The 24,254-nt window shown below is 45.1% G+C and overlaps 1 protein-coding gene across 10 annotated transcripts in view; it reads right to left on the reverse strand.

Moving 5' to 3' along the window:
* The window catches only part of KCNIP1 (potassium voltage-gated channel interacting protein 1), a 241,922-nt gene that overhangs the window by 23,543 nt on the left and 194,125 nt on the right, over positions 1–24,254 (reverse strand). Inside the window, exon 2 of one of the 10 annotated variants that reach the window (XM_080554788.1) lies at positions 3,988–4,020. The exons of 8 other annotated variants lie outside the window; for them this stretch is intronic. In XM_080554788.1, the coding sequence (XP_080410914.1) occupies positions 3,988–4,020 (33 nt within the window). Of the gene's footprint in view, positions 1–3,987; positions 4,021–7,447; positions 7,471–24,254 lie in introns of those variants that run through there. One more of the 10 variants, XM_080554794.1, reaches the window with a different exon arrangement.

Here is a 24,254-nt window from a genome sequence, read left to right on the forward strand (position 1 = left end):
AGTGATGAGCACAAGTGGCTGTACAACGATACGTGGAAATGTACAGTTTCACCAGGAAAGCACGATGTTAAGATATTTTATCTAATGTCCTGTTCTTCCTTGCTTTCGTCCTGTTTAAAGCTTGACTAACCTCCTGAGATCTGAATGGGGGAAACAGGCACGGCAGTTTACGGTTTAAACAATTCTCACCTTCTTCTCTTTCAATTCAAAAGTGCACAGACCCAGATGAGTGTGGATAACACAAGGGATGTGCACGGTCCCTGTACTGCCCAGGAGCCACCCATGACCAGCACAGCAGAGATCAGATACTCCTGGTGCTTACAGCACCCTGCTGAGCTTTTCCTCCGCACCCCAGCCCTGGTAGAAACGCACCCAGGCGGGATCCTTTCCATGCCAGATGGCTGCAGCGAGCCGTGCCCGTGACTGAAGGCAGCACGCACAGCTCGGCAGGGGCACCACTTGCTCGGGCACTCACTCACGCTGGTGTGCTTGGGATTTATTTAGAGCTGGAGGAAGGGGAAATAGCGCTTTCAGGTTTAGAGTTTGCCCCAGGCATATTTTTATGGCTGCTTTAATAGCAGGGTATGAATTCCTGAGGCTGGCAGAAGCACCCGTGGTGATCTTACTACAAAGTAGGTCCGGGTTAGAATAATTGCTTAAGTTTACATTTTGGGGGCAAAAAATCATCTCTATTTGCTTAAGGCCATCGGATAGGCACATTTTGTGTATCAAACAAAATAAATAGTGGCTTCACTTTACAAAGAAAAATACTCCTGACGTACTTTCATGCACATGCATATTTTATGGATTGCTGCTAATGAAAGATATTGCATTTCATTTCTCTTCTGCTTGCTCAACAGCAGAGAATGAATTTTCATTAGAGTAGGTCAATATTTTAACTGAATACACTTTGGAAATTACTTGACAAGGCTTGGTTTGTACATCCTTTGATATCTGTTCTAATTTTAACTTTTGCTATCTTTACAAATTGAAGATTTCCACACTTAGACTGTCTGCAAACGTGCCTGTCTTTCACTGCTGTAAGCTCTGCTGAACACAATTTGCATTTCTCCAAGTGATAAACCAGAGTAATTTAAGCCCATTCATATAAAAGCTGTCTTGTACAGCTACGTGCTTCTTGACAAAACAGTTTCACCACTGAGGAAAACAGATTTTCAGCCACATCTGCCTACTGCTTTATATCACAGAACCAGGCAGAGGGACTCAGTCCCACGTTAAAGACAGTGAATCTACTTAATTTGAAGAAAGATGACCTGCTCCACTATTTCACTTTCCCAGATCTTTCCATTCCAATGGACACGGGTACATTTATCTGCCATGGTACAGAAAAAGTTGTTTCATTGGCAGTTGATCCTAAAACAACATCAGAACTGTAAGGCATAACCAAGACAACTACCCAAAGGGGGGCACTGCCCAGAGCTGCCTGGCAAAAAGCAGCACCATTACCAGCAGGGGCGGGCGATGGGGCAGGGCACGACTCGAGTCCTTGTAAAGCCCTCTGCTGATAGGACACCATCTAGCAGTCACTTCAGCTCCTGATTTCCATACAAAAACATCTAACCAATGTTGTCGAGATCCAACAATCCTTTTTGCATAAGGGAAACAAATTAATCACAGACAACGCTCAAGTTGTGTACTATAACATAGGAAACAATTGCATGCTATTTACCAGCTGCTTTTTTGGCTGTGGCTTTGAATGACCCTTGGGCCCAAATTTATTAACCTGCCCATCCATCCTCTGGCCGGCAGCTGCCTCTCCACTAGCAGCCCTTGCACCAAAGCCAGCCGCCCTGGTGAAGTGCCTAAAGACACCACAGCACTCCCAGAGGCTGGTGCCCAAGCAGCAGTGATGCCTCCCTGCATCCCTAGGGCTGGCCAAGGATAACCCAGGGACTAAAAGAGTTTAAATGGAAACTGTAAATGATTTAATAAAACTGCAAATGACCCCGTCCGCTGCTTCTGAAGGCTGTGAGGTGAAGCCATGCAACGCCAGGCTGCACAAGAATGGGGGAGAACTTCGAAAATATTCTGCTTATAATAAATTCATGTTTAGTTAAACAAAAAATTCCAAGAATGTAAACCACAGCTAATGTGTCCAGTGTTAATTGTAAAACTGACAAGTATTAGATGAAACCGGTAATTTTACAAATACAGCAGAACGGCATTAAATTATGTGCAAGAATTATTAGACTGCCTCTTATTTTTATTAAAAAAAGATTAGCTATGCGTGAGTAGCAAGGACCTGCAGAAAAAATTAACTGCAATTTATCCACAATATCTTTAAAATCCATCTCCAGACAGAATTCCTGCCTAGACAGACCTTGTAGGAAACAGATCCTGCCAGAGGGAAACAAATGGCTGGTACCTGTATGGCTTCGCTACCTGGGACAGGTGCAGAATTCCTGGCACTTGTGTATTTCCACCCAAACAGAAGCTAAGGATTAGGCTGTATGCAACCCAATCAGGCTAACATGAATCCATAAGACCAATGGGGCAGATTGGAGAGGAAGCCACAGGCTTGTTCCTCCTGAGGATCCCAGAACAACAGCTCAGATAATGAACAAACACGTGCCTGCACATCTGCAAACCCTAAAAAAAAGGGTTCGGTAAAATCTGCTCATGACTAGATCAATAAAAATGGCACTAAGACACCTACTGAAGTATCAAATATTAAATGCATTTAATTAAACTTTAACAGTCTTTATTAATAAATTATTATTATTATTGTCTTGGCTGGAAAGATTAATTTCCAAGCCAAAGGGACTCTCTAGCCAATAAAACAGCAGAAGGGAATTAATGGAGCTCCCTTTTCCTGAAACTCCTTAGACCTTCAGCTCCATTTTCCCCACTAAAGCAGCAATGCCCAACTTGCTGCACACACAGCCAGGCCCGACTGGGCTGTTCTGCCCACATGAACCTGGGCCACCACCAGCTGCAGGGAAAGCTACATTAAGAACCGAAAGTTGAACACAGTCCTGAGACTGAGGAAAAAAGGCAACAACAAAAAAAAAGCAGAATTTTAGCACTTCTTGGCTAATCCTTCCAATGATCTATGCAAAATGTCAGGTATAAATGATTTCCTCTATGTCTACTCCTTTAATTTCTTCCACTGATACATCCAGGGAAGCTAGAACAGTGTTAAACTCTGAAAAAGGAGGTGCTCCGAGGCCACAGGTACGTCCAAAATGTCTTTCTGGCACACAACTAACACCAGGCAGAGTGATTTGAACATAAGCTACACAACGTGCTACACTTCAGTGTTTCTGCAGACACTGCATTAATTACTTATCTTTGAAAATAACACTGCCTCGGCCGTTCCCTTGGTTAAGTGACAGCAGGATGATCTTCCACTGCACTGGACCTTACTTGGGACACCAGTCGTTCTAGTTTTCCCACCTCTAGCTTATACCCACCTAAATATAGCAACATTTATAAGTGAAACATAAGGGAAACAACTTCTGGAAATGGGTGGAGATCTACTGAAAGCTTGCCAGGTGCTTTGCTGTTCTTCCATGGGGATACTGCAGAAAACGTTCCTTTGGGCACGTGCTTTCCTCCAAGCAGCTGCTCAGAGATGAATTTGCAAATAAACGTCACTAGGAGGGTTAGAAAATCACTTCACTCTGATGATTTTTGGAAAATTCCTATTCATACCTTGTCAAAACTTCAGATGGAGAGTAATTGAACTGGTAAGAATGTGACTTCGCCCGTCAAGTGATGCGGTGGGCACACAGAATGACTCGGCGGGTGGGTGAAAGCTGGGACTGCCTTCACCAGAGGGGACTTGGCTGCTCCCCCGGCTGGGATCCAGACAGATTTTAAGCACCTTGAATTTTGTTTGCTGCCAGCGTGGAAAGGGAAAACAAACTGAGCCTGGAGGGAAGGGGGGATCTGTTTTCCTGGCTAAAGAAAACTTTTGCTACAAAAATTATATGACCGATATAGTCAAACTGGTTTAAATGTTACCTCTCTGATACACGTAAAACCATCGGGCAGGGTCTAGGAAAAAGAAAAAAATTAAACAAAAAGAAAGTGACAACCACACACAACTTAGTCATTTCTTAACTTTACGGTGACATCGGAGGGGTTCTGCCAAAGTGCTGCGGGGTCCCCTTTCCCAGTGACTGTAGGGTTTTTCCATGTGTATTTTACAGGGTTTTTTGCTGAACTGCCTCTTCCCCTTACCCCAAGGGGCAGGAAAAGGAAGTCAGAGCTCACTGTCCCCTGCATGACCATGAAATTCAGGCAGCATGTGAGGGGAAGCATGCAGTCATGCACCCGTGCAAGCACCCATGCATGCAACAAGGCAGCAATGCAGCAGTCATCCTAGCAGCTCTTGTAAGGGGCAAGGAGGACTTGGCATGCGGTTTCTGAAGCCTGCTAACAAGCAATAAGAGGAGCTCCAGCCTTCTGCTTCCTCTACAGTTGTCAAAGAGCTAAAGTATGGAGAAGTAATAAAATGGTTAGTAAGGGTGAAGAACTCTCAAGTCGTCTGGACGGCTGCGTAACTGGTGCTCTCTGCAGTCACTGCACGTGTAACACGGTCACTTCCTACTAGCCTCGCATCCCCTAGGAGAAAGTTTCATTAACAAATTAAGTTAAAAGTAACTAAAATATATTTTAAAGATATGCGTATGCTTTCTTGTGATATCAGTTTCTTTTTGCCAAAGAATTTGGCATGCGATATGATAAACAATAACCTTCACAATGCACAGAGTTCTGGTCACAGTACTACTGCCTGTGGCTCCCTGACCCTACCTCCATCAGGGGCAGCTCCTGCCCTCGGTCAGTCTGGCACCCACCATTTCCTCCCTTGCCATGTAGCTGGTGCCGCCACGCTCCCCAGGCCTTCCCAAACAAGCTCTCAGTCAAGTGCTCTCACCTTCTGGTGCTGACGGGAGGCACCGGTGAGCATGCCCGGTCTCCTCTCACACAGCAGCCCATGTGTTTTGTCCCCCAGCTGGCACATCACCATGACCCAGCAGGCACGAGGATCGGGCAGGCACCAAAGCAGAGCAGTTCCCACTGCCGTGTGCTTCCCTGTCCCAAGGGTTACGGGCAAAGCAGCATATGAAGGCTGCCTGGGCTCACGCTGCACCAGCCACTGCTTTTCTCTGGGTAGACAGAGAACCCAAGACCGCATTCTCCTGCTAAATCTTGCAGCACCCCACCTCTGCAAAGCCCCAGGGTGTCCCCGAGCAAGCTGTGACCAACTCAGGGCCTGTGCCTGGAATCTCAAGGCTAAGAAATTCCACCATGATTTTCTAAAGCCATTTAAACAACCCTCATGCTCAGTGTTTTCCCCCTACATCAAGATAACCGTGTTCTGAAGGGGGCACGCAGAGCATGGCCTACACCGCCCCACACGCTACAACAGCACGAGGCTGCTGGAGGGGCTCCAATTCTCACTGAGCTTTCACTGCTGGAAATTCAGCTTGCCCTCAATGGAGGCAAAGCTGGATCACATGTCTTTGGGAGCAGATGTTCAAGTAGTGCAAAAAAGGAGGAATTTAGTATCTGGCAACAGATAAAGCCAGCAGAAGTGTTGGGAAGCCACCAGAAGGCCTCCCACCAGCACCACCTCCGCGGCGGGTGAAGGCCCGGTCAGGCAGCACTGCCGAGCCTCAGCACCCAGCCTCGCCAGCTCTGCCTCTGCTGCGCTCGGCCCGGCGGAGGAACTGTTCGAGAGGATGAGACCAACACAAGGAGGGCACAGCAGGCACTCCAGTGGGCTGCTGCAGTGCAAAAAAAAAAAAAAAGCCGGCACAGAAGACACTCACACGAGACAACCAGTAGCAGAAATGAATGCTAAATGACCAATAGCAGAAGTGAATGCTGTATGACCAACTACTTGCCCAGGAACAGCGCTGATAGATTAACAACTACTGACACCTCCACATTTCCCCCTTTTGAACTGAAGCTTCAAGAATACTTCTGAGAGAAGCTGGTCTCAAAGCACCTACAATAAACCATGGACATAAACCACAGACATAGATCACAACACATGCTAAAGAGATCAGTACACATTAGGAGCTTTACCAAAAGCATATAAAAGCAATTATCAAGGTTTAATACACTCTATTGTACCACCTGCACTGTTATCAGAAGACATTCCGACCTCCTTGAACCACCAAGATAGGTCTGCAATAAAGAAGGAACGAGCAGGTTGCTTAAGGAGCTCCTGAACCTGTGCTGAAGCAAGAGGGGTTGAGCCACTAGCCATGAAACCACCCGCTGTTCGGGCAATCCTGCTTTGCCGGGTAACCCAAGGACAGGAAAGAAAAATTTCCCACTTCCAAGTCTGATGAGCATAGTTTTAAATTTGCATTTTAACACTAGCTGGAAACTAATTTCCATCGATGAGAACAAAGAAATGTAAATGTAGCCATTACAGAAAGCATAATGATAGTGTCCTGATTCACTGTGGGTGAAATCAATGCATGAAAAGAGCTAGAGTACGTGGAGAGGTTCCAGGGTAACAGTGGGTTTGAAAATATGAAGATCGACCAGAGATGATTAATAAATAGCAAAAAGACAATAGATGCCTTCTCTCCCTCCCCTCAGCACAATCCGTTTTTCTGTAGCGGGAAATCTTGTGGATTATCAAAACCTTAGACTGTAGGTAATACCTTCTGGGTATAAACAACATTGTCTTTCTGCAGAGATGGGAAACAAAGCTCTTAAACAAAGGGGAGAAGAAAAAAGCTTTGTATAACAATACATTTTTCTTCACTGGATGAAAAACTTCACAAAGTCAAGATTCAATGAATTAATTGAAAATTAATTCCCTTCCTGAACTAAGATTTTGATTGTCTGTATTTTTTTTTTTTTTTTATTTACCAGTGAATTACTTTTTGGAAAACTGCCCTTTTCACTAAGCTCAACAGAATGCTTAATCAGCATCCCAAGTTCATGTGCTTACATCTGCTTTGCTGGTTGAGTAGTACAAATAAAACAAACTACAACATTGCTACCAACACTTAGAAAAGCTCTTCCTAAAACATGCAAACACAGTCACCGAGGCCTTGATTGTTTGTCATCTCTCCCAGTCAGTGCCTCATGATTTTTTTCTTCTTCCCTAAAATTATATCCATGTTACAGATTACTCTCTGGGCAGTGGAAATAAGAGCAACTTCTGAGCAATCCTGGTACAAGGGAAAAAGAGGATATTTTCCTTTTTGTCTGACTTTCAGGAACCAGAGCCATTCAGTGTAACAGGGTGCAATGGACAATGAGATGGCCGGAGGCACCTCTGCCTACATCTCTTCCTTATCAAGAAGGTTTTCAAAATCAGAAGGCAGCTTTTTAGACTCTAAACAAGAGTAATTGGCTTTTTAATAGAATAAAGGAACTCAACAGAATAGATATAAAATGAGATATGTGCAAATCCCTCACTGCCAAACATACCATGGGGATGGGGCCTTACCTCCAGGCTTGTTTTCAGCCAGCTCCGTTGGTTTCTCTGGTACAGCAGCCCCACCACAGCCTCCCTGCTTATGAAAGAAATGTTTCTCCCTGAGGGCAGAGTCAGTGGAAAAACTACCGTCCTGCAGTTATCTCTGTTACCAAGGAGGCAAGTAGAAGCCTACAACAGGCGCACCTCTGCCCTTGGCAGGCTCTGGTCAGCTCCCTCCAGCCCGTGGCCAGGGCTGCTGAATTGATCTGAAGAATTACTCCCAGGACAAACATCCACAATCAATCCTTTCCAAAAACTACACATAGCACTTTGCAAGCCATGGCTACAATTACATTGAAGGAACTGTAAAGGGGTGTGAAACTGATGAAGCTTCCTCCTCCCACCCCCAAAAAATAACCCCAAACCCCACTGTGCTTTTCCTTATAATGCCCTGCAGCAGGAAACCTCAAGCCCTGTGAGAAGACTTCCCAGCACACAAATGGCCTCACGGCAGAATTCACAATAAGCCACTTCCCTTAAAGGGATCAAAGAAACAGACATTCAAACACTGATCCCCCAAAAGGGAGATTTGCAGAACCAGCAGTATTTCACAGAAAACACATGCAGTTTGTACATCCTTAGCAGGACTTCAACTGCGGAGTGCAGGAACTGGAGAGGTGCAACACCTAGCGCTGAGCTTGCACCGTCACCCCAAACCAGCTTTCTTGTTAGCACTGAGAGAATCCCTCAGCCTCCCAGTCATCAACACCAGTGTCAGCAACGTTATCTGCTCAACATAATGCATTACAGCCAGACAGTGCCACTTCACAGCATTCAGCTGCTTATGAACCTCTTTCCAGCCTTGCTGCAGAAATGAACTACAGCTCAAGCAGCTCACCAGCAGACGAGGAAGGAGTTTGAGTGATTTATAAAGCCTTAACAGTAAACCAGGAATAATAAAACTCATGCACCCAGGCTGCATCCCCAGTGCTCCCCAGTCCCCCCACCTCCCCCAGCAGTCACCTAAGGCATCTCACCTCGTTACCCAGGGCTGCAGGTTCTTACCTTGGCTCAATGCTCTCGTAAGACACAGCTCCGCTCCAGCTACAGCAAAGACTGCCCCAAAACTTCAGTTTTTCTAAACTGAAACTTAGGCAGTGCTTGAAGTACAGGAACTCTGGCAAAAATAATCCAAGCATTGAAAAGAGCAATCTAAGCATTGCAGCCAAGAGTAGCAGGTGACAAGACCAAAAAAGATGACCAACAGAGAAAGCTGATGGCAAGCATGGATTCGATTAAATTAAAATAAACGGCAACTGCTGAGAAGAAGGTACACCAGATTCTTTCGCCCAGAGCTACTTGCAGCACATGCTGGCTGCCCAGCTTTCTTTCGACTCCACCACTAGTATAACAAGGTTGGGGTTGTACGAACACATCTGTACATCCATTCCCCTACTCAGAAAAGAGCCACCTGGCACACGACAGTGGGGCAGCACCTCCCGAGCAGGGAAGCAGACATCTCCCTGCCACACTCCATCACAACGCTGTACAGCAAGAGCCACGTGGAAGAACCCTGTCGCAGAAACAACCAAGACTTAGGGCTGGTAAACGGGGGAACACCTGGCCAGCCCAGGGGAGAGAGCATTTAGTCTACCTTACCAGCCAAGAAAGATGTGGTGAAGCGCAGGGAACAGCTGCAGGGCAGTGTGTAACCTGGTCACATCTCTCCAAAGGCAATGCCACCAGCAGGCCCTAGGTGCCTGTACTGTTTTCACAGGGCAAGCTGAGCAACCCAGGGCAACTTCCAAAAACAAGGTAACGCTCATGGTAGGGGTGTCTGAGTTCTGTGGCTAGGCTTGCTCTTTTGCAGGGGCTCTGTAACACAGCTCAGATTTGAGTTGTTTCTGTGCTGCAAAGTCAGGCTTTCTTTAGGTATGGGGCACTTGCTTAGAGGAAGGAGGTCAGCTGTTGAAGGTCATCATTAATATATATCTATTTTTTTAAATTGCTTGTGGATAGAGATGAAGATCACAAGATGTAAGGACATTCATGCAAAACTTATTTCCTGAAAAAGTATTTTCTGGCTGGCTGCAATGAACCTTCCCTTCGGCTGGGCAGCCCAGTGGCTGGGGACACAGTGAGCAGCAGCAGCCCCAGCCTCCAGGGAGGGCACAAGCTCCCCCTAGCCACCACTTTGGCAGAAAAGCCATTTTTCATCAGTGGGTAACTAGCCCAGCAGAAAATTCCTGCCACAGATACTCACAGCATTAATCTAATAGCTTAAACACATTACTATGCACTTACTAGAGTCAAGTTCAGATCAGTAATCACAGCTTGGAAAAAGAACAGGGGAGCCTCCTGCAGGTGTTTTGGCAAGGGGCAGAGCTGGGAAACAAAGGAGAAAGTGGCTGCAGCCCCCTCAGAAGGCAGCGGCCAGCAGCGAGTGCTGGTCTTAACAGGGGCCTCATGGGACAGGAACCAGAGTGTGAGCCGGGCCCAAGGCACAGCTTTGATCCCAAAGCAGCAAGGGAAGAGGAAAGTAGCAAGAATATGTTAGGTCAAAGCATGATGTTTTCAGAAGAAGTATCAGAAGCTCTTTGGAGGGCACTTAGTAAATGAAATAGTCATAGGAGAGTTCTGAATTATAAATGAAGTAACTGAACTTAAAAATTTCTTTTTTAGAATAGGTTATTCATCAAAAACCTCTGATGAGTCAAGACAATGCATTACAAATGGACTTATTCTCCCTGAAAAGAATTATTGCTGCCACTGTTTTTTTCCTCATTGAAAAGCAAATCAGACACTTCAAGTCCCTGATTTATGACTGCGCTGATTTCCATGAGTGCTGGTTTGCTCCAGCTTTCAGTTAGAAAAAGGCTTTTGGAAGAACAATAATCAATGAATATATAATGTGGGAGAATCAAGCAATCAAATAGTAATTAGTTCAGTGCCTAATCCAAGGACATATTATCCTTGGGTTATTGTAGAAAAACACAATTTTATATTTGCGCATTCAGGCCATTTTTAACTGCAGCCTAAGAACTGAGCTGTTTCCGCCTCAGAGGGGAGTTTTTTGACCACATACACTTGGTGCTGCCCACACACGGCCTTAAAGAGGAGCCCCAAGCAGATGTGAGGAAGCTGAAGGTGAACAGACGGTGCAACAAGGACACCCTGGGGAGCACGGGCAGCCAGAGCCGAGCTCCCAGACTAGGTACTGACACTGCTCAGAATTCAGACTGTTTTGTAGGAGATGTCATTTCCAAAGTTATGTTCCAGACTGCGACAAGAAAAAAAAAAAGAAATAAAGGAAAGAAGAAAAACCAAAACCCATTTTCCACAAGACGTTAGTTTTGATTACGATGTAGAAACCACATTTTGGAAAGCCTATCAAGTTTTATTTCTCATAAACGTTGACATTTCATAGCAATACAGGCAGAATCTCCCCCCACGCCGTGCTTGCAGTCAGCTCGTCTCCTTCCATTTGCAGTGCAGCAGCTGTGTGTCGGGGTGCCCGGCTCCCCAGGTTCTCACTTACTGGGGAAGTGCACGCTGAACGAGGAGAGCTGCAATACAACGCTCATAGCCAGCCACCCGCACAGGAACTCCACACAACGGATCGCATACTGAACGGTTCTCTAGATTAATATATACTTCTTGAGTTCCTATTTCTTAAAGTGAATTTGTTTTTTAAATGAAGTTTCTGCATTTTTTTTTTAAATAAAATATTGATTTTCCTAAGGTGAAACTGTAGGCATGGTTTTGTTCTCACCGAACAAACAAAAAAAGTGTTCTTGCGTTTACTAACATACATCTTACCCTCTTTGGGAACAGCAGCAGCAAAGAGCAGGATTTTCTATGTAACTAAAGGCAATGCTGGCATCCCCAAGCAGATCCCTCCTCTATCAGGAGGCAGGACTGCTCTCCACCACATTATGGCAATTCACCTCTGTAAGGACTAGGAGCAGTACAAATTGTTTCAGTCCACTCTGCTGTTCCTTCTTTGTTATTTGCTAGACACCAAGCATGCTTGATACTGATCGGAGTACAGACTTCCCTTAGAGCTGTCACCCACAGCCCTTTTTCCGATGACTGATTTCACCAGTGGCAGGTGCTTTGGAAGCAAAATACCGACCGTTCATGGGGACCATGACCCCACGTGAAGGCTGGAGCTCTGCGCACGTGTCCAGCAGGTCAATGCTTAAAGCCAAGACCCAAAACCCTTCTCTTCCTCTCTGGTTGCCAGCCAGGATTAAAGCCGCTGCTGAGCACCAGCAGGGGTACATGGGCAGAGCCTTCATTGCTGGGAAGTGACCAGGAGCTTCCTGGGCACTTGGAGAGCTGCACCTCCAGGGCACGCTGGCAGCCTCAGCTGCCCTGTGAATAGCCAACAAGGACGAGTGGAAGCACTGCGAGCGGTAATGTGCGGAGCTGCTTTAGAAATCTGAATGTACACAGGCATTGCCCCGTCTGTTTACGGCTTAGTTCCTTAGGACCTTGGGAAGGTGGTCCTAGAGAACTGCAGGGGGCTCTCTTTGGGCTTGACACCTTGATGGCTAACACTGCACTATAGTGCAGTGTATGATACAGAGGGCAGCCTGGAGGAATGAAGAGAAACAGTGAAGTTGCCTGCACCTTCACAGGACCCCTTCACAGCAGGAGAATGCAGAATCGAGGAGTGAAACACTGATACTAAATAAGCACGCTACAGATCACATCCAAACGAGACAGCATCACCCAAAAGAATTCTTCTTTCCATCTTGCAAAAACTGTTGCTTAACTTAAGCAGATTGCTTCACATTTTGAAGTGCAATTAAGCAGAAGATAAGTACCAATTAAGCTCTATTTGCACACAAGAAACTGCTCAGAAAATATTGTTTCTACACATACCCAGGTTTTTCAAAAGGGACATGATAAACTTACTGGAGCACACTGCTCCTGTAAGAGGCCTTTTGCACAAGCACAGTGTGACAGCAGCAATTTGTTTCAAGACACCAAACAGACTGTATTTCCTGAGAAGCACTTTGTCCCTTTTTACCTGGCTCACAGTGACACTCCCAGGACTGGACATCAAGCCCTCCCCCTCCCCCCCCCCCCGATGTCCTTGCTGCTCCTGGCCCCTTGCCGTTCCCTGTGCTCCTACCTGCTAGGAGAGGCACGAGCCTCCTGCGTGCCCAGGGGAGGCCGCTCCTTGCTTCCATCGGCTTTGAGCCTCTCCATGGAAAGGCAGCGATCCAGGGCATTGCCCTGTCCCACCGCATGCTCCAGGAAATGGCAGGCATGTGCCGGACTGCTGTGCTGAGCTCCTTACCTACCTGCACCACAGCCCCTGTACAGCGGGGGCTTGACATTTGACATGGGGGCCAGAACCCATCTCACTGGAGCATTTTTTTTCCAGTCTGAAGTGTTTGGGGAATTAGTAAAAGATCACGAAAATCATCTCTCCCAGGATTGTAGGGTGAGATTTACTAAGCATTGCTAAAAAGGGGATTTTTTTCATTGAGAGGTGATGCAGAGGCACTCAGGGAAGCAAATGGCTTCCAGCTAAGCCTTTCAAGTCAGCACTTCAGATCTCCCTCCCTTTGCTCAACCCGGCTGCAGCAGCTTGCCAAAACCCTGCGGTACCCACTGAGGGGTTCAACAGTGAGGAGACCCTTCCTGGAGTGCCCTTAGCCACACCAGCATCTCTCCTTGTGCCTTTCATGGGACAAACAAATGGAAATGTGTACATGCTGTGAAGAAGGAAAGATGTTTTACAAAGGCTTCTATGCCCCATTGAGAAGTTGGATATCACAACAAGGCACAGCACAAACAGCTGGGGGGAGAGGGGGAAGCCAAGAGACCGGAACACTGGTCTCAAGCAACAAACAACCACATACAATGGAAGTGAAAAACCAAGCCAGCCGCAGCAATGCAGTGGCAGAACAAGCAGGGTAATGCTCTGCTGCAGTCAATAGTGACCCTCAGAGCTCCAGTCACTGCCGGTATCGTGCTGCTACCCACACCCCGGACCCAACCAGGCACAGGAGCCGGCGGGAGCCAACCCACAGCAGCTCCAGCCCAGCAGCAACTCAAGCAGGTGGAGGCAAAACCCCTGCAGACAAGGTCGGAAAGTTTCAGGAGACTGGCAATAGCCTGATCATTTCCAAAATTTGGCCCAGCTAGCAGTGCTGGGAACCTTGAAAGTTCGTTCCACTCCTGTGGCAAAAGGTTAATGGAATACACGAAAACCCAGTTCTTACTCCTTTCTGTTTTTATTCTGCTTCTCCTTGAAGGGCAACAGAGACCGCACTAAGGCTCAGGATTGTTAGGCGCAATTTCTTGGCACACTCCCTGCCCAGGATGCAGCACGCAACCAACTCGATGAGTTGCCATGAAGTCAAACTACATAATTATTTGACTTCGCTGTTCTAAAGTTACAAACTTTAAATTCCACTGATTTGTCTGCAGTGCTTTCTGCTTCCGAAACAGCCATTTCCAGACTGGAAGGGGAAGGCCATGAGGTTTATGGCTTCCCAGGTTGGCTCCTGCCTTTTATAAAAACCCCTAAAAACACTGGCAGATTCAGAGCTCTGGTCTGTATTTGGAATACCACCAACAGAGCAATCTGAGGCTAACAAACATCAGTGCTTGTAAACACCGGAGCTATTCTGGTTGACACCGCCTGAGGACTTGTGAGGCTAGAAAACAAATACGCAGTTGAGAACATGACCAACGCCAGAACGCGGCTTATTAAATTTTCATGCTGACTCTGATTACTTTCGTTTAGCAACACAGATGTGCAACCAGGACTGGGAGCTATAGTGCCTGCGAGTACTGGGAAATAGCTAGCAATACAAGCAAGATTTGGAAACCAGTCACTTAGATCTAATAGTGCTTACATGTACACTTATCAGCCCTTACCGGTGACTTGATTTTAAAGAAGCCATGAAAACATTTTAATATATTAGATTTCATAATTTGGTTTCTTCCATTCTGTTTTAATGGAGTCACATATTAGTCCACAAATGAGCAAGAGATAGGAAAGCATTGCTAAGAACCGCTGAAAACAACAACAAGGAATTAAAAAACCTAACATACACCAACAAGATTAAATTGGGATATTTTGTCTGAAATGTAAACGCTGAGCAGCTCTAATCTATTTTGTATGAGCAGAACTCTGTAAGAGCAAGATGCAAAAGAAACAGATTTTGATGGACGTGCCATCATGGATAAGCTCATCCCATGATTAGCCTAGGAACACCCCAAATACAGAGCTGCTCATGCACATCAGCCATTTGGCTCTTTCCCATTTGCTCTGGGCTCCACCATCTGTGTGCCACAAGACCACTGGCAAAGGGAAGAGGTAACCAAGATGGGAGTGCTGATGGCAGCTGATCAGGCTCTGACCTGTCTGTGCAGGTGCTCACTGCTTTTTGTTTTGGGTAAAAAGAGACATTTATTAGCTTGAAATAATTTAGTTGGAGGGAGCGAAGACTAAAGGAGGAAAATTTCCCTTTCTGAATGCTTCACATTTCCTTTTATAATTTCAATTCCCCTTTTAATCATCTACAAGAAGTGTAATAAAGCTTAGGCATATTCCCAGAACAACAGAAAATCGGAGAGCTAGAGCTGAGCTCACACAGAGGGCGGCTGCAGCTGGAGCCAGCACGTGCTGCCAGCCCTGCTCCAGCCACTGCACACCCTCACACCCCGGGGCAGGGCACAGGGCACCGCTGCCCCTCCTGGCCTCAGTCACAGGCTGGGCACCCTCACCTGTCCCTCCGGTCACTGGTGCCTAACAGACACCCAAAATGCCACCAGGGTGCTGAGCTGCAGCAGCTGGAGCAAGCACAGGGCAAAGATGGGCGCTGTGTGTCCAGCCACCGCCCCCATCGCTCGCTGCCCAGTGGGATCACAGACCCTCGCTGCTTCTCTGTCAGGAAGCGTGGCAGACAGAAAATGGACAAATGAAAGTTTGTGCTCTTACCACAGTGTGATACCTCCTTTTACAAGGGAAAGGATTAACTGTTTGAGCAGTTAAATTAATTAGGACTTAATTAAGATACATTTGGACATGCATCCTCAATTTGAGCTTCCCATGTGTGGATTTAAGAACCATGGGAGAGGGATTAAGGTAATGTTAATTATGTTCCATTTTTATTGACTATTTAAATAGCTATCCCCTTCCAATTATGAGCCTCTCCAACTCAATTTCTTGAAGAAAAGCATCCTTACCCTGAAATTCTCAAGGATGTTCTTCAGCCAAAAGAAATGTCTCCCTGTACAGCCGTAAATTTATTCAAGCCAAGTGAAATGATTCTAGATTTCAAAACACAGCGTGTTAGTTCAGAAGAGCTCTCCTGGGGTTCTTGCAAGTTTTTGAAAGCAAGGAGATGAGCAGGCAGCCGCAGGGGGGTTCGCACTTAGAGTGATGGTTCCTGTCAGCAACACAAGAAGCTAGACCACGACTTTCATTTTGAGGCTTACTAGTAACAGAGAGTCCACAATAATTGGGCAAATAAGTGAAAAAGAACAGCTAATCCCAGAAGAGCAAAGTAATTTCCAAAGGCTTCCCTAGGGGCCAGTGCAAGGACGCAGCCTCTAAACCCAGGTAAGCCCTTAAAAAGTTCAATTTCTCAGCCTCAGGTCATACCCTTGTTCTCCCACCTTGCTGCCTCTTTCCCTCCTTCACTCCTGCTGTTGCTGAAGGCAAATCTGCTGCCATGGCTGCAGGCGGTGCCTCGGGACCGCTCACCTGTTCTCAGGCACTGCTCATGGACACCCACTTCAGGAATAAGACCCCGAGCAGAAGGCGCAACTGGCTGCTCTGCACCAACTGTATACAATTAAAAAAATAAAACATCCATTTACAAGATTCCAAACAAATGAAATTTCAAACACCTTTTGTGTAACGATGATCTAAGTTATCATTACCAGCACGAGTCAAGGAACTTTAACCTTCTTTCTGTAACCTAGCCATGCGTCTTTAAAATGAATGCAGTTTTCACATTATTTAATTTCTATAATTTAGAGATGCATGGAGAAAAAAAGAATTATTTTCCTTTCTGCTGCAATGAAAGACCATATTTATTTCACTAAAAAAAAAATCTAACACCATTATTTATTACCAAGCAAGCAAAAAGCTCATGGGTATAATAAAAATTTGCTACATAAAGCTGCATCTGCCCGAGGAGAGGGAGAATTAACTGTAATGAAACTGGTTTAAAGAGCCTCATATCATCACTTTAAAAATACCGAGAAGAAAGCAGAGGCAAAGGGAGGAAGAAAATTTTCTATAATTCACAAAACATTATCTGTTCTTTCTGTTAATTTATTGTATGAAAACAAAAGGCAAATTGTCTTCTCATCTTTCCCTTTAGGTTGTATATGGAACCTTTTCTTCCCACATACGCTAATATTGCACCTTTAACCAGCAGCAAGTTTGATGATGATTTCTTTGTGAGTGGCAGATTTTTCCTTCCTCCTTTAGCAGCGCCTGCTGGTCATCACACAGGCGAGAGGTCAGCACTTAGAGCAAAACCAGCCTCCCTGCTACTTGATCCTTGGAGATACAAGGAGCCCAGCTCACCAAGCTCCACTCAGGAAAACAATTCCAGTAATATCTAGAAACTGAATTATTTCTGTTTGCAGTGTGTTGACAGAACCAGAAAAAAAGAAAGAACAAAAAACACACATTGAGAAATTAATTTACTGGAAGACTGGGCTACTACTTTGGTACCCACCCCAACAACAGGGTGCTTCCCTCGCCCAGCAGAGACAACGGTCAGAGGGGCCGTTTCACTTAACATGGCATTACAGGTTCTTACCGCATCTTTTGTCATCTCAGATGTCTGGCTGTATTTAGCTTGTGTGGGCGCTTTGGTCCTCTGAACATCAGCATTTGGTAAACAACTTTGGTGCAAGTCCCACCTTACACACGCACTGGAAGTTCTCAGTTCAACAGCTAGATAATCATGCAAAATTGGAGAGATGTTTACAGCACTTGGATTCAGCTACATTCTAAAAGAAAGTTTTGCCCTTCATCAAGGAAGAAGGATTCATTTGACCAGCTGAACTGATCTTGACTGGAAACCGGTCCATGGTAGATGCTCCACAAGCTCACAGCTCCAATCACCCCACCAGGCTCTGCCAGCAGCTTCTGCCCCACAGCCAACCTCAAGGAGCAGGGGAGAAATGCTGTACAACGTCTGGGTCACAGCAATCCTCTGACATTATAGAAGCCAAACCCCACTATTAATACAGGATGCGGCTCAGAGTCAGCAAACTGCTAGTCTCTTGTTTGGCTACCCAGCACCTAGCCAGAGCTCTGTGTTACCGAGCTCGTCTACAGGACCACCTGAGACTGCAAGACAAGCTGCCAAACTTCACACTGACATAACCCTGCGCAGCTGAGTAATAAATTAATAACCAACATTCCCTACACAGGATCTCTGTGCTTTCACATTTTTGTTCCTGAAATAATCTTTCTGCTTCTTTCTCCTTTCCCTATGGGACACTGCTCAGGTTCACAGCAGATAAAAAATAAAATATGGGCCCTGCGTATGAATTCCAGCAACATCCCTACTGATAAAGCTTGCAGTGCAATAATCAATGTACAGGTGGGCTTGAAAAAACCTACTTGCGATGACTCTTAGTGCATGATACCACAGGGCAACGTAGTTACTGTGTGGCAAGCAGAACTGTGTATAAATTATTGTTGCAATGACATTCATTAATCACTCCAACCAGCTTGGATCCTATTGTTCACCAAGACAGACGGCATTTCATTTCCTCCCTCTTTATTATAATTAGATATTTGCATTTAGTTAACCACACAGCCCAGATGTGACCACTGCAACAGACAAATTGCACAAACCTGTCCCACAGTGCCAGTAGGAATTAATTCACTTTTTTGCCAAAGCCAGATACAAAACAAGTCTATAAGAAAGGAGTAAACATCATGTTTTGGTTAGATCTTTTTCCCCATGATGTAAAGAGATGAAACACAAAACAAGGACTTGAGATTTTGTTAGAAATGTGTAGAAAAAAAGCAACCGAACCATATAGCTGGAAATGTCATGAGAGCACCTCTCATCCAGCTTTCTCTGTATCCCATGGCCTCGAATGAACTGAGCCAAACGCTTCCTCCAAAATTTTTCATTAAACAAAAGGTTTAATACAAAACTTCATTAAATAGCATTCAAAAAGATATATTTATGCTCCAGTCAACTACTTCCATGTTCTTTCAACTTTTACAGCTCCTAATAGTAGTACTGAGCTCCACTTAGCTTTGTGCTGTGCACTGGGATCTCGCCAACACCTGAAGCGAAGGCGGGCAGAACCCGCAGCAGCACTTACCCTGGTCACACTGCTAATTACGTGGTGTTCGCTTCTGCTCTCCCTCAGGAGGCCAAGCCAAGCTGCTCTCTTCTTTGATGGAAGGACTGTGCTCTCGTACAATGAGGAAAGAGAAACGCATTGAGGGTGACTCCATAAAGCACACCTTCAAGTGAAGAAATCCTCAAGATGAAAACCTTCCCAGGTGAAGAGTACCTGCAAACAGTATTGTGTTTGGTTTGTTCTCCTCCCTCTTACCCACACACTCACTCTGCCCACGGTGCCCTGATTTTCAGCCCTCCTGATTATTTTATAAAACTGATCCTGTTATTTTGTATCTCAATAATACGTGGGGAGGTTTCATGGTGGAGAAAGCCATGGAATGAGAACCAACTGGGTATCTTAGTTCAAACTTCACTACAGCGTCGGATGCAGCTCGGTTATGATCAGCATTACCCCAGCTGATGCGCTCTGGGGCCCCTCTCAACAGAAAATGAGAATTTATGGGGCACGCACAGAGCTGAAGGGGACAGGTTCCCTTCCCACTGGTGTAATCCAGAAACAAGTACAAGTCAGAGGAGTGCAACCAACGTCAGTGAAACACAAAGCAGCTTTTCATACCAGGCAGCATTTCCTTGTACTTAGCCAGCGACATGGCAATTCCTATCGCTGCTGACAGCAAGGCAGCAGGATGACACGCAGGTCTTGCTGTGCAGGAATCCCCTGTGCTCGGCGGTGCTCTGACCACAGACAGATGCACCTGAATGGAGAGGTCGCAGGGAACTCAAGGGGAACAAAGCCTCTATGTACTCCGTGTCTCCAAGTGATGCTGCACTCCGTAAATGCAGAGCAACACATGCCTAATCCATTTTCTATGCTATTAACTATCTTACAAAGTTCATAATAGCTTTAATACCACAGAGTGCTTTGATTTAATTCTGAAGAAGGTACAATTTCAGGGTTGATGAAATGAATGGCTTTTGGCATCTTCCAGACAGCTAATTGGTATATATAAATTATTTAAATCATTATGGAGTTGTGAGAATATTAATTAAGCTTTCAGCAAAACCAGACTGAAATGCGGGAGGGGTCTGGAAGAACAGATATATATGTTTGGCTACACGTAGTCTGATAGTTTTATTACAGCCTGCTAAAAAAATAAAGATCATAAACATTTTCAATCATTTGTATAACCTGCAACAAAACACTAACTCTGTTTGTGCTGTACACCCATCTGCATAGCTGCCACACTTCAGCCAAATTCCATTATGCTTCAATTGCCCCAAAAAGCCTTGATCAGCATCTTGAAGTTCAAGGTAAGTGTAAAAGTTTGACAGCAACAGAATTTAAGAACTTCTGTCTGAAAAGTATTATTCATTGCTGGCCTTGCACAGATACGGTTTTTATTTTTACTGTTACTTCTACAGAGGTGTTGATATAATGGAAATAAATAGGCACGTAAACAGTGTTCTGAGAAGAGAACTTAACTGATGCCAAATAAAACAATCAAACTAATGGCCATTATGTAAGCATTGTACTTCCAGAATAGGATGAAAAGAAAGTCAGTCAGCTCCTTTCTGGCTTCAGACAAGTAACTCCCTGGACACTTTTAGCAGGTGAAGAAGTTACATTAGAAACTCATCTTTGCTACCCAAATCTTCCTGATGGGACTGACCTCATGGCAAGTCACCCAGCACGGCAGTAGCCAGACTGGATTAAAATCAAGATCTTTTCAAGCCTCAGCCTGAATTTCACCCATCAGGTGGTAGTTCAAGTTATACGCCCCACTAGGTAGTACAGTAAACACCATAATAACCAGAGCAGATATATTCTGCTACTTGGTTTGGATTTCCAGATTTTATAAGACCTATTTTAGTGCTCCCCCACTGATACAATCATGCGCTACTCCAGCACCTGCTGCACAGGAAGAATTCAGACATTAAATATATTAAAACCGACGGAATACAATATTGTACCATCAGTACACACACCAAGTTACCTCAGAAACGCACCTTAATAAGGTCAGTGTCTTGTTACAGGGCCCTACGGCATCCAAGCAGTTACCCAGCTGGCAGTAAAGGAGCAATGACAGCACCCTGCTAGGGTCTACACATCTGAGAACCTGAAGGCATCATGAGTAGCTGAGCGAGCAGGAAGGACTGAAGAGATCTGAACTCCTTCCAGACAAAGCCAGCTGACATTTCACCTCCTTCAGAAAGATTCTGAACCCATCTCCAAAGCCAATTCTACCCAAAGAAGAGGATATTTGGACAGATACCATGTCACGAGATGGCTTCCTTAAAAAGCTTGTCCTTGTGCTGGTGCTCTCCATCTGCTCCAGCGACAGCCCCCAGCCTCTCTCATCACCTTCGCCAAAGGACAGCGGCATTCAGGAACAGCTCAAAACTTAGACACCCATTTCTAGCCCCCTGCAATGTGACAAGCTCTTACTGCAAGGAAATGAAACTTGTGAGCATCAAGATAGACTTAGCTTTCCATTTCATACTTCTTCAGCTCACATCTCTAACTTGCTGATACATTTTAATTGAATTTACTGGCAAGGATGTGCTTTACAGAAGATTTTATCTACACTCCTGAGGATTAGTAGATAAGGACAATTAGAGGTTAGACTGAACCCCTCACATCAGTTGACGCTATGCAATTTTAATGCTGAGATATATTTGGAAGAAAAAAACCTTCTTGAGGAAATCCAGATTATGTTTACAATCTCCTGCCTGAACCTTCAGGAGCACTTGTTTGCTTTTGATTACATTGTTCTGGAAACACCATCCCTGCAACACAAAGTAACCTGCATGGGACTGGAGCACATTCCTGCCTGAATCCCCCATCACCCAGCGGCTCCTTATCCCATAACACATCAGAGAAAGGTCTCCAAGTGGAAGGGCAATAAATGATGAGAGAACAGAAGGCCAAGCTTATCAAATATACCAAGTTAGACCAGTACCGATCCATCACAGACACTAACATCAGCCAAGCAGCCCGATGCCCAGTTCGGCAGCACTGGGGAGGCTCCAGCTTCCATAGCCAGTGCTTTCACAAGTTACAAGCAGCTTTGAGAACGTCTCAGAAATAAAGTTTGCACAAGGGCAAATAGATCTTCAATGACATCACCATTCAGTTTAGAAAATACCATACGTTTGTTTTTCGTAACCCACATTAGCTTTTCCTTAAACCAAGGATTTGCTTTGCAAGCTCTACATCCACTGAGGTCTTCGCATTGAACATGCCTACCCCACTGTCACGGTGGCCATTTGACACAATGTGGGGGTACATGCACGAGTGCACCACACAGCATCATGTCTCATCTCATACCTGCTGTGTTTCTGAAGCTGGGAGGCCACCTGGAGACTGCTATTTTGCAAGGGCAGAACTGATGCAGCATGTTGCAGCCCAGTCTTTCTTGCAGCTCTAGAGAACAGGTAAAGCATAAGATCCTACCCTTTAGAAATCTGATAGAGCGGCTTGTCCTCTATGCATCTTACCTTCCAAAAAACACATAAAACCAAACAAAAATCCTTGCAAAAAATAAGGATATCCATCAAGCTTTGTTCAATTCTATTTAACTTCCTTTAAAATGCACAGATATCAGTCTCTTCCCACATCCTTCCACCCAGCAGAAAAACTGATTAATTTAGGGAGGCAGTCTGAATGAAGAGCAGCCAACCGGAGGGGAAAAACTGTAAGTAGGTACAGAAGTCACGGGCTAGTGCATTTCTGTATATTTGGGGAGTGAACAAAAGCACACAAATCAGGGAATGACAGCGTGAGAAATGCTACCAGTTTTGCTGTGGTATATTGATATATTCTTTTTGTATGCCTAAAAATGTATTTAAAAAAATAACAATACAAAAGACCCAAGTTGTCCCCTTTGAAGTCATGCTTACCAAAATAGCTAATTAAGACAGTTAGCTTGCTGATTCATCACTATCACAAAGGTCTGCACTTTCCAAACCATTAACAAACTCCTAAGTCAGCTCAATGCCTAAGTCCTTCAAACACTAATGCGTAAAGCAATAAGCACTTAATTTCACTTTCTATCCCGCCCCCAGAACTTCATCCCACTGAAAACAGATCCCTTTCTCTCAGCCACCTGCTACATAAAGCACAGAAGCTCCCTCCATACAGTTCAGCCATGTGCAGTCCTCCACCAAACATGCACGCAGCCGGCTGTGCTCAGGCTTTGTGTTGATGACACAACTGTAACATTTATTGAAACATGGGATTTGTGCTTTCAGACGGAGGTTGTTATTGCTGTTTTTCTACAATCTTAATTCATTTCTGTATCTTTCACCACTACACCCTAATGCATTCTTTTTACCAGAGCAGAAATAAAGATTAAAACAACAGTTGTTAGCCTCTCTGCTGCCCCGGGTAAGTATGATGCAAACACCACTTGGCTCTGCAATGCTTTCTGCTGAAGACGGGTCTGGTGACGCTGAAATGCTTTCTGAAGAGGAAGGCTTGCCGCGCTGCACACAGAACAACTATTGCACCAATGGACTAGAAATACAATCCTCATCTATTCATTCAGAACTGCTGAAGCGGAAGATCACAAACGATACTTCCTACAGGAAGGCTGACTGAATTACAACCCTGTGGGAGCCCCACAAAACTTCAAAGATCTCAGGCTGAACGCCTACATAGGTAGGTGATTACTTCAGCAGGAACTGTAAAACATAGGTGGTGTATTTTTGTTGCATAAAAGATGAGGAATTCCTGCTCCTAACTTCCCAGGATTGCTGATCTCTACGTTTTCCCTATCTTCAAAGAACTGGAAGACCAAAGGCAGGATCTTCTGTTTTGTCCTAGAAGGGACACATGGCTAAAGGAGAGTGAACGATTATAGTACCATGTAAATTTTTTTTTCCATCTTTCACTTCAGTTGTCAGGCTATACTGGAACAGCTAATGATGTATGCTTACAAGCAGAGGTCACGGATTTGCCAAAAAATGCAATAGAGAGAAACAAAACTGAACAAATATAGCACATCCTTGTGCAGGAGAGAAGCAGTGAATGGATTACATCTTGATCTGAATAATAGTTTTGATCCTGTCTCACACTACATTCTCCTTTGACAGCTGAGGGAAGAACAGTCTATAGAGCTGCCAATGACACAGATGGGAGCTGGCTGGGCAGCTGCTCAGAGGGCAGCCTCTGTGGTTCAGCGTCAGGAGAACGGAAGGCACCAAGTGGGAATCCACTGAGGTCCTTCCTGGGCCAACTTGTTTATTACCAACCTGGTTGGTCAGACAGAGCAGATATCATCATGTTGGACAGGACTGCAAAAAAATTCAAACAGATCAGCAGTGTGAGAAAAGGCCTGAAAATATCTAGATAGAGTTTGATAAAGGCAAACGCTAAAGGCTACAGGGCAGAGCAGAGAAACAAATGCACAAACAGAAGATGAGGAATAGCAGTCCAGGCTGAAGATCTGCAGATAACTGTGGGTAAGCAGCTGAACATAAACGAATAGTTCCACGTTGCTGCAAAGATGACG

The sequence above is a fragment of the Anser brachyrhynchus genome (genome assembly GCF_964034855.1).
Source record: "Anser brachyrhynchus genome assembly, chromosome: 14".
NCBI lineage: Eukaryota > Metazoa > Chordata > Aves > Anseriformes > Anatidae > Anser > Anser brachyrhynchus.